This window comes from Tigriopus californicus, chromosome 6 (genome assembly GCF_007210705.1).
Source record: "Tigriopus californicus strain San Diego chromosome 6, Tcal_SD_v2.1, whole genome shotgun sequence".
NCBI classification, from domain to species: Eukaryota; Metazoa; Arthropoda; class Copepoda; order Harpacticoida; family Harpacticidae; genus Tigriopus; species Tigriopus californicus.
The window spans coordinates 9,861,876-9,873,272 of NC_081445.1; the positions used below are offsets into that span (position 1 = coordinate 9,861,876).

Sequence of the window (11,397 nt, forward strand, 5' to 3'; positions counted from 1 at the left end):
TTCTCCCCAAGCTGATTTTCTTTCCACGCCCGCTTTAAATTGAGTGCAATGTGAAGCACTCGTGAACGAACTTGAGGCCAACTCATGTCATGCAAAACTGGCACTTCGTCCCATCCTGTCCTTCGCTCTTTGATTCCGATCAGATTTGAACACCCTTTATCAAACTTTGCGTGGGGAGCCAGATGTCTGATCGGATGGCGTGTCTATTAATTGATGAAATTGAACCTTGATTTTCCAAGAGACTCTGCAACCTGAGATTAAAGTGATCCCGGATCTGGTCAGATTAATCGTCTTGGAGTAATGGAGTCGAAAGTTTCTTGTGCACTTCGGTTTTGGATGCGGGTTTTTGCGGTGAATGAGAAAGATTAACTTGTCATCAGTTGTGATTGATTTTGCGACACACCCTGTCTACTGTGTATTGGAAAACGAGATATGTTTATTACCCTTGGATCTCGGGTGCTAATGCGCCATTCAGAAGTTGAGAAAAATCGGCCAGACCACGTGATTACGCAACACTGCTTGGTATTTTCTCACAAGACAACAAAACGCGCCAAACACGAACCAGTCAAGCGATTATGAGCTTTGGAGCCACAATATCAATCCCATATCAAAACTCAGCTCAGGTTTGTCCACTTTTGAAGCGTGAATCGAGCAATCTACCTCGATGATGTTGCATGTACTATAATCTAATGAAAGTACATAGTGTAGTGTATTTAAGGAATCCCCAAAGTGGATAGCAATAAAACCGAGTTATGCGGTTCTATTTCGAGTCGAGGTTCCATCCATCAATTGTGGTTCACGTTTTCTTAGGACGACGGAAAGGGACCAAAAACTTGCCGACTGCAGGGGAAGGGATTGAAATTGATGATGCAGAGGGTGAGGAAATTCTTGGCCACAAGATTGGGAATATTGTCGGCATTTGAGAGGGATTTCTTCTCGATGGTCTTGGAACCATCATCTGCATGTCTTCATCCGAGAAATTACCTTCCACGTCAATTAAAGGCACTTATTCCCAGTTAAGTTAGAGGCCGCACGACTGTCGTGTGGATATGAAGTGATAAACAGACAACCGTTTCACTCTCTACTACCACATTTATATACAGTACAGGGTGGACAGTGGTTTTGGCAACACATGGACTAACAATTGTGTTGCTCGAGTGGCGCATATTTATCAAACAGCAAGATAATTAAAGAATGATGGAACCGTTCTTCGTTCTTAGAAGTAAACCTTGAGTTAAATTTATGACGAAACGGATACAATCCTTGCTTCTGGCAATGTTAGTCTGTAAAGAAAAATGGCTAAGATATCTACTTGATGGGTGCCTGGTTCGTTTTCCTCATTAGGTACACATAAAGAAGCTATTCGAATTCACCCGCTGCTTGATTTCAAAATAGGACAAGAAATAATAGCGCAGTGGTGCGTGCCTCTTGAAATGAGAAACGGAAAGTGATTAGTGCTTGACAATTTGGAGCCAAATTGTCATAACCTTGGTGACTTTGATGTTACATACACGACACGCGTCAATTGTAACATTGATATATTTATTCATTACTTTCAAACCTTCTAGTACTTTATCTAATGTATAAATGAGACCAATTCACTGTCTCTTGCAGTCGAACATTATTATTGGTTTGCAAGCAAATCGATAATGCTGCGGGTTGAAATTGTACAAAAAGAATCTTCTTTCTGCCGACCTGAATGGTCAGATAAGATATGAATCCTACTGATTATTGGCAATAACTCGTGGTGCATTACGAAAAGACCACTCAAACGTCATATTTTCATTTGAGGAGGCATTCCCTTGGACCCTAAAAGAACTGTCTAATATCATAGCAAGGTGATGATTTTTTTTCCACGGGCAAACGCGGAAATCAAATCAGGAAACGTTTCTTTTGGTTATTACCGTCTCATATTGCTACTACAACTAGCAATGAACATACACCGACCAACCCCAATGCTTGTGATAAACCATTCATTTCTCCTCTAGGAATGCCGAGGGCCCAAACTGAGTTCTGGTGCTGTAGTTGGAAGTAATTCTCTTATGTATCTGTTTGTCTACTCCATAATCAGATCATCATTTAGCCTTGCTTTTTTTGAGGAGACATCTGTTCAGGATGTTCCCAATTTCTTAAGACTAGCTTTACGTGTTATCTAAATTAAACCGCTTGAAAATCCCATAGACAGGTATTAAGTGTTGTGAAACCAAAATTTACGTTTCCTTACAATGTTTTTTTCACTGGAGGGTCAAGTGACTGAAATGAGTGAACTTTACCAAAGTGAATAAACATTTCATATTTTTCCTTGATTAACGTTTCATGGGCACCTCAAAAACAAGGTCCCTCCGCTAGAATGATGGTACAACGATAGTTTACAATTTCCGCACGAATGGATCTGTGTTGCAAAAAACAACACCTCAAAGATTTTTTGATAAAAAGTTCATGAAAGCTTCAGCAATTATGAGCGAACAATTTATGGGATGTTCCATTTATTTCTTAAGCTCAGGATCAAAATCGAGGAAGAAAAGAAGATATTTATTAATCCTGGTTTGTCGTTTGTTCCGTACGAAAATAATCAGTATTACACTTCTATTATATTTATATTTGGTATTTTTACTCCAATGGATGATCATGCTTGATCGGACTAAAACACTTAACAGAATGGTAAAACATTACACTCTACTTGATTGTGAGAGTAAAAAGTACTGTTAGGCAAATGCAAAGCGAATATTTTTTGATGCAAAAAAAAAGATTCTGAAATTTTTGACATTTGGAGCATCACATGACATGGTTCTTTCATCGCAATGACACTCATGCCCTTATTTGTGAAGTGTGGACTATATTCACTCGTACGTATTCATTTAGAAATAAAATAATACAACCATGGCCTTTTATTCTTATATAGAAATGCCAAGATTTTTTCAAGTTTTAGGAATAAAAGATCAGATATTTCAAAATATTAAAGTGCATGAAAAGACCGACTCAAAATATATTTCAACCACCCTGTTGTAGGTGAAACCCGCATGTTCCGTGAACCTTTTCCTCTTCAAAGTGAATAAGGGACAACAGCCAGCTTTCCACAACATTAAGTCTAAATCTTTATTTTCCATTGCAGGCTGATACCGTGGCCGAATTCGGAGGGTGGACTCAAACCTTGACCGCGGAAATTCAGCGTTTAAGCGCAAGCACTCAAATAGAGGACACGCAACCTCCAAGAGGAGACTGCGTGAGCTTGCAAGATTCCCGTGACTTTGACGAGGATGATCAGACAATTTTAGACCTTAGTAGTCTAGGACCTGCAAGTGAGTAGAAACGCCGTTTGAAACGAAGGCTAAAGTGTGTTACTCGTCGATTTTATGAATTTTGATATCCCATGTGGCCAACTTAACGCTTGAGACGGACCTGTTTATCCTCCTTTCTCTTGGGTTGTTCTTATGCCGCATCTCAAGAGATTTGTGAGAGCTTAGGGTTTTACGACAGCTTTCTTTGCTTAAAAAGAATATTTTGCAACCAACAGAAGTGGTTAGAAGCTTGGCCGAGAAACGAATTTTTGGCAGAGAGTCTTTTTCCCATGGGTCGCTTTGAACTCGTGTTCTCAAGCACTCACACATGCAAATTTTTACTAGCCCCCCAATTCAATGGTTCCATCTTCTACTTGGGTGGCTTTCTTCAAAACAGATTCAAGGGCAGCCTTCCTTTTATGTGTAACCTTGGCGTCTAGCTCCCGCCACAATTTCAGCTTAAATGCTGAAAAAAGCAAATCTCTGAAGTAGGATTGTTAAATCAAATTTGCAAAGCGCTCGACTTGGTTTTAGATTGGATTTGGAATCGGGAAAGACGGCCTCCAACAAGAGAGATTGAAAGAGTAGCCTTAATGAGATTCAACCTTTTCCTCGGAGAGAGGCCTTCTTTTCATGGCCATATTGACTCAAGATAAGATATCCCTAGCGAGGAATTCCCCCATCTGTGCAATCAAATCAATCAAGCTTGCCAAAGTCGAAAGAGGCTCGCTTTGTGTCGTCTAGAAAATAATATTGGTGCTACTAAGTTATTTCATGGTACTTCCATTTCCAACTGACTTTTCTTGCATGGCCTTTGCTATAGTTTTCAAGGCAACCAGGCAAAAGTTTAATAATTAATGGGATTGGAACCATGTGTCTCCATGAAAAGACAGAGCATGTGTGTGCAAAGCGCTCTTCTCTGCTCTTGTGAGCAACAGGTACGTGAGAAGGCTTTCATTCTAGTAAAGACATACTTTTGCATGAAGTCCTCATATTAATACAAAAAAGAAGTGAAGAGCTCAAGCGGAAAGTAGAAAAAGATCAAACGCAACCCTTGACGGAATGTTCGAGTAAATCTTATCTCGCAACCTTACAAAATCCTTAAAACTGTAGCCGTCGTCTTCAACCTCATCAAAATGCAGATGTGACTTAACGGCATTACTGAGGCTTCCTTTTGAAGTTCATATTCTCCAGTTCATGTCAAATCGTGGCCAAGTTACCTGCCTCGAATCTAATGAGATTGTTTTCAAGTGACGGATCAGTTTGAAATCTGTTGTCGATCACTCAAAATGAAACTCCTACCCTACATCGGACTTTTGCAAAGTAAGTTGGATATTTTTCGCAAACGTCGTCAATTTCTCAACCTTTAAGATCAAAAGTCGTGAAAGGCACTCGCTTGACCTGGTTGACCATCAAATGAGAGGATCTTCAACACATCTGCTTCATCTTTCTGGTCACAAAGTCGCATAATTTTTCTTTGCTGCACAACGCAATGTTTGTTTGCCGCATTCCCTCATTTTAGAATTTTGGTAACAAAAACTGGAGGCCAAGTATCCACACTAAAACAAAAGCAAATATTTGAAGAGTGCCCAGAGAATGAAAGAGACGAGGATCGGAATTTGCTGGAGATCCTGTTGAAGTTATGGATAACTGGGGTGGACTGACTATTGAATCATGTAGACCCTATTTGGTAAATTGAACCCAATTTTCGATCAATACTCGTTGTTAATATGCGAAGGTGGTTGGGTTGAACTTAATGTAGATTTATCGAAAATAGAAGGGATCATAGAAAGATATACTGAAGAAAGCGGACCTATCTGTCAATTGTTGATGGAGGAGTTATCATCGATTGCTAGAGACGCTTTCATTGTTTTATCACAAGTGCTTTGGTTTGTCAAAACAATGCCAATATTTTTACGATTAGTATTCAAGATAACTTTCTGATTGAACATAGGCATTGAGACTTTTTGTGTTATGAAAAAGGGGGCCTACGTAAAAAAATCAAATGATTCAGAGAAAAGTGCTATCTTTGAAGACATCTTTAAAAAAATGTTTTGGGATAAAATTAGGTAATCCATTCCTAGTAGTATTAAGGAAGTCCAAAAAAAAAATGCATAAATGATTTGCCCTCTAGCAATCTCTGAACTTGCGCTTGACACATCAAAAGCAACATATTTCTCCCAAATTTGCAAGGACCCTTATTTCTAGTAATGTTCATGATGCATTTGACGATTTTTCTCTCTGGTCCCTTATTCTTATTGTAGGAGGTTTTTCGAGGGCTGCCGTTATATATAGTTCTACAAAATTAAAAACACCATACATGTTAGAGTTGAAAAGGTTCGAAGCATTCGTACGTCAATCAATAGCTATTGAATTTTCGAAGTGATATTGCTCTTAAAATTCGAATTCTCCGCCCAGATCATCATTTTTTTAAGAATCAAATTCTCTGTCGTATGATGAAATGACACTAGTATGTATTACATCTTTATTAAGCTACAAGATATGTATCAAACAGATATATAGTATTTTGCAACATATGCATTGAACATTATATATGCAGATCCTTCAAAAGAACCTCTCCGGCATCGATTCCAAAACAAGGTTAGCTCTAGGAATAGTTCGCAAGACAGACTCCAAGCTATTCTAATCCAAGATACCTTTTGTCATGATCGGTGGAGCGTGCAGAACTTTACCTGAAGAGGTGCGCCAAAAAGCGAAAAAATCCGGCCCGCTCTTTTCTCACTTCTCACTTTCAAGGAATTGACAAATTTGACCGGCCAACGCCATCAAAGCGCGAATCTTTCCATTGTTCAGTTTCATTTGGACGTCGGTTCTGGGTGTGACTGACAGTTTGCGTTTCTCTCGTGTTAAGCTTGGCTCATCTTGTCCTTCTTGGTAGCAATTCAAATCGGTGCGGAGTCTTCGAATAATCTCTTTGTGTCACGATGAATGTGGTGACCGTTTTGAGGCGATCCTTGAGGCGATCGAAGAAGGACAAGAGAAAGAAGAAAGTAGTGCCCGAGAATGCGGATATGGAGATCCCTGAGGATCTTGACATGGACAAAGTGCCTGCACAAAAAGGAGAGAAAAAGACTAAACGGGAGTCAAAGATCAGGAGGCTTTTTGGCAAACGAGATAAAGGTGGCCTTTTTGTAATATTTCAAATTGTTCCGCATCGCTTTGAAGGGTTCTCTTCAAAACGAAATCATAAGGATTATCTATCAGCATCTTGAGTTGCTTGAAGATAGTTTGCTGTCATCTCAATGGTTTGCAAAAATGAAATGATTGGTCACTTTGGGTTTTATTTCCACCTTCGTATATTTTAGTTGCTTGTTTTAATGCGTTTGCATTTTCAAGTTTTTTTTGACTTATCACTAAACTTATTACCTTTGCGTCAATAATTTAATGGTTCCTACCTAGTATGTTGTAAATTTGCCTTTTAACTAATCGATCATAGATACAACCGTCAGTTGCAAAGTCTCTCAAAAGTGATTATGTGGCTATATAAAGAGAAGGCTCACTTTCCTAAATGTCCTTCAGCTCATTTGATGGAAAGTATAGTTTGTCTCCAGTATGAATGATCGCCAATTGAATAAACAATTAAAGGTTCGTTTTCCCGAGTCCGGGAAAACTCGTGGAGCAATCGTACCTTTTATGCCTGGATTTTGGAGTGACGGATGATGGTTAATTCTCACCGGCAACTGATCGGTTGATGAATTGTCGGTGGGTGGAAAGTAGACTTGAGTCCGGCTTCAGCTTTCCGACTTTGATGGATGCTGTGCAGGTTTCGGTCTATTACTAAGATAAATTCCCGAGTGTGTTGCGTTGATTGATGAACAAATTTTACCTTCTTCAGGGTGGAAACAAAACGTTGGGGCTTTAACTTCAAGATTTCATTTTAATTCAATAATCATACTTATGCTTCAAACGTCATTTCGTTGCACAGTGAATAGTTAGGGGTTATTTTATTAGTAAAAATATTTGTAGGAAAACAAATACTTTTGCACCCATTTATACATGACTAACTAGTTATAGTATGAATGGATCAAATGCTTCTAATTCCAAAAAGCTGAATGGCACTTTAAATCTCGCAGATGATGATCCAAAAAGTCTAGCTTGACGATTGGGTTGGTTTTGGAAGAGCCCATTTTCACCTTTGGAATTCAACCTCATTCGTGTTCTGTCAACATCAACATCATTTTTGAATGATGTGGGCGGCGGAATTTCAAATATTGTCACAAGCGAGAACCACCAACTCATTATCGGTATTTGAACCATTCGAGCATCACGAAATGGGAATGGAGGCGCTTAGAGTTAGTACATGTTTTTCCTGACAAGGACACTCTTTTACGATTTTGGCAGGAGTTCTTTCCTCCATTGCTCGGAATCGAGACGGTGTGCGTAATGTTATATATAGATCGTGTAATGAGGAGAGGGGGTTCACATACAAGGAGGGAGGTCTGCCAGACCATTGTCGACCTTTTGGTGAGATATCCTGGAGTCACGGGGATGATTGGCATATTTGTTGTATTGTCCGATTTTGCGGGGTCACCCTCCAATTGTGGAAATCCCTTTGTAGGAAGTGTGTCTTGAGATCAATTCAATTTCCAGGCTCCTTGAACTATCAATCTATCCCTGAAATTGGTAGGAGGTCAGCGGTTGAAAGCTCGACGACAAATCATTGCTTGAATAACCGCCGCCACTTTCTCGTTATTAGAATTGCTTGAGCTTAATAGTGTTGTTCGTGAGAACTCCCAATGATTGATTTGCTGAGCCAAATCAACTTTCATCCCAAAGATGTGTCTGAGATGCTGTCATATTCTCATGAGAAAACGAGAATTTCACTTCTCGCTATGCCAATTATGATTGCTTAACACGATCCCTCAAACTTTGATTCCAGGTTTCGTTGAGGACTCAACTTCCACCTTGTCTCTGCCCAAGCAGCCTAGAACCCCGGTGCCTACACCAAGAACCAGCTCAGCCTCTCCTTTGACCACCCAATCCACGCCTTTGGAACAATACCAAGCCGAACCGCAAGTGCGGCATCAGATTTCAGAGACCGAGGACCAAGAGGCTGAGGAGGTGCCAGAAGCCGACACTGTCATTGAGACGTCTTTCCCGGTGAAAGAGGTCGAAATTGAGATATCGCCCGTGGACAGCATGATTCCAAACCAAGAGGACGAGAAAGAACCACTTCCTTACGACTCACTGGAGATTGCCAACATGGAGCGGGACCGGAATGAACAGTCCTTGAGTCCCGAAACCCAGCCCAAGATCTATATCAATACCTCGGGACAATGGGTTGTCGAGGAGAATGAGAATGCCCTGGGATCATTGCATGTAGCCAAACCCGTTCAAGCTGTATGTGAAGACTCAATGGCCTTTGATGATGACATCCCGGACGAGTGGAAGGAAAATAACTCATTGCCCATCCGGAGATGCGTTCCAGTTGAGGACCCTGGAGCCTCATCTTCTGGAGAGGAAAGCCAATGCCAAGTCGCTCCCGGAGTGATCATGGATGTCATTGAGGAATTGGATGAGGAGCGCACCGCCAGTGAAGAGGATATGCTTGATCAGCATAGGCACTATGTCCACGACAATACGTCGTCGCCAACCCGGCGAATATATTCGACGTCTCCCACTGGCAGAATCACTTCCCCAGAGCTTGTGCAACAAGTGGAAAAATCATTTGGCAATGGCAACACTGTCAGCACCACCACCACCAATTACTACGAGGATCCCGAAGCATTGAATCACAAACAAATCATGAGAAACCAACAACACAAGCCCGTGGGCAAACCATTGACGAGCGCTGCACTGCAGCCAATGTCCCCTGACACTGCTTCCACATTCGCTCCGAGACACTTTCATGAATTTGACATTCACAATGACAGCAACCATCACCATCATCATCATAACCACAGTAATAAGACCTCGCCGTCGCCTCCTTCCAGCAGAAGCCGTAGTAGCAGTCGGCAAATGCTTCCGTCTCATCGCCATAGCTATCAGTCCCGATTTTCAGAGGAGCGAATTAGTCCTGATACCATCACGTCCAATGACTCTGGTGTGGTGGATCCTCATGATGAGATTTTCAGCCCGAACGGAAGCACTCAAGGACACCAGATTGGCTTGACCACTCTTCATGGAAGCAACTCAAACATCTGTGTCAAGAACATTGCCAAATTCTGGGAGGACGTTTCCAAGAAGCTCGAGGACACGGAGGCTGAGGACCAGAACATGAGCAAGAAATGGTTCAGCATGCCTGACCTCAAGATGAAGAAGACACAAGGAACGAGGAAAGTGCGCTATGAAGATCACCCTGTACCCCCTGTGCTGTTTGAGGATGAATATGAGGACGACCAGGAGTCGAGCCAGTTCCAAGAAACGGCTCGTCAAGCTCGTGAAGCCCGTCATTCGGTGTCGGGTCCTTCAGATGCCATCAAGGATGAGTATACCCGACCAATTATGCGTTCAGATTATGAAGTCGACGATCGTGGGGTGTGCGCTCTCGTGCCCATTCGGGAACGCAAGAAGCTCTTTGAGACTTTGGCCTCGTCTGCCCAACGGAACAAGATGAAACAGTGGTCATCCATGCCTTCACTAGACATTCCTAAGAACAAGGACTTCTACCAGAGACACAACTACGGACAATACAGTCGCCAGTACCAGCCCGCACCAATCACGCCCACGGGTCCCATCCTGGACACTCTCTACAACAAGAAACAAGCTATTGGAACTGAGGATCGGGTGTCCACCGCTAATTTGTACCACGCCAAACCTGCACCCATTATTCCCGATTATAGCCATAGCAACAAGTCCGTGTCCAAGGAGTCGTCGGACGATTATGAACTTACCCCGTTGCGAGACCGGATGAGGGCGTTCCAATCGCCAGAAAAGGAGCCCGTGAGCAAGCCAGTCGTCTCCATGCCCAAAACAGTCTCCCCGTCCGTCAAACCCACTCCACCCTCCACAGTGAGTGTGGCTTCCGTACTTCCCATTCCTCAAGTGCCCGAGAGGAAGAGCAGCCCGACGGCCAACCTTCACCACGCCAGACCCTATGAGATGGAACCCCCCGTCCGACACATTTCCGAGGACGATGCTGCCTCGCTCGCCGATTCCGTGGCCTCCTCTCACACATCCTCGTCCACTGTGATCTCAGCCTCCAAGATCAATGGCTACAGCCCTAATACCCATCAGACTCTGATCCCAACCTACAGCTGGAACGATGAGAGCAACGGCGAGATCTACAACGACAAAATGGACCATAACGAGATTCTCTATGTGGTTGAGAACGGTCAGGAATACCCCTTGGAGTCGGTGAGCAAGCGCAAGTCCCTATTCCAATCCACGGACAACATCCATGATTCATCCTTGATGAGGCACTCCGGCCTCACGATGCCTAAGGACATCATGAAGAGTGAGCCCATGCTGTTGACCGAACAAAAAGTCCGAGAATACCGCCAATCCCAGTACGATCTGATTGCCCATTCCGACGAGTCTGAGGACTTGGAAGACCAGGAGATCCTTGACCAATACGACGAATTGGTACGGAAGAGCCACGCTGCGACGCTTGAAGACCGGAAGTACACCATTAAGGCCAGTAAGGTGCCATATATCGAGGAGGAACAGGACGTGCTCCAAAAGATCAACGTTGTCAGGGCCATGAAGGAGAAGTTCTTGGTTGGCTGAGCCTCCCTCATCAAAGAAAAGAAAGTGTTATTCATTTGTTTTCGTTTTCCCTGTACTTTCTTCCAGCATCAGGCCTACGTACACTAGAGAGAAATTAACCCTACACTATTTATACACAGCTTCATGTTTGTACATACCCATAACACCCAATATATCTTTGATATTGTTAGATGTGTTGACTCAGATATGTAACATAATTGAACATACGTTAGCTCCTATGGTAAATCCGTTCAGGAAATAAAATTAATCTAGTCTAACCAAATGTTGTTCATCATCAACCAACCAACCAACCAGGAAAGGGTCTACCACGAGTAATGGAACCACTTTCGACAAGCCATTCCAGGACCATTGAGCTGAGGATGGAGTACAGCACGTCGAGTTCCAGTTCCACAGGATGCTGTTTTCATTAAACCTTGCCAAGGATTAAGCC

General features: G+C 42.5%; 1 protein-coding gene across 1 annotated transcript in view; it reads left to right on the forward strand.

The window, feature by feature from the left end:
- Window positions 1–11,229, forward strand: part of LOC131882495 (uncharacterized) — a 64,627-nt gene extending 53,398 nt beyond the window's left edge. The window contains exons 8-9 of the mRNA XM_059229650.1: window positions 3,113–3,299; window positions 8,179–11,229. Of these exons, the coding sequence (XP_059085633.1) occupies window positions 3,113–3,299; window positions 8,179–10,967 (2,976 nt within the window). The 3' untranslated portion in view covers window positions 10,968–11,229. The remainder of the gene's footprint in view (window positions 1–3,112; window positions 3,300–8,178) is intronic.
- The last annotated feature ends 168 nt before the right edge of the window (window positions 11,230–11,397 follow it).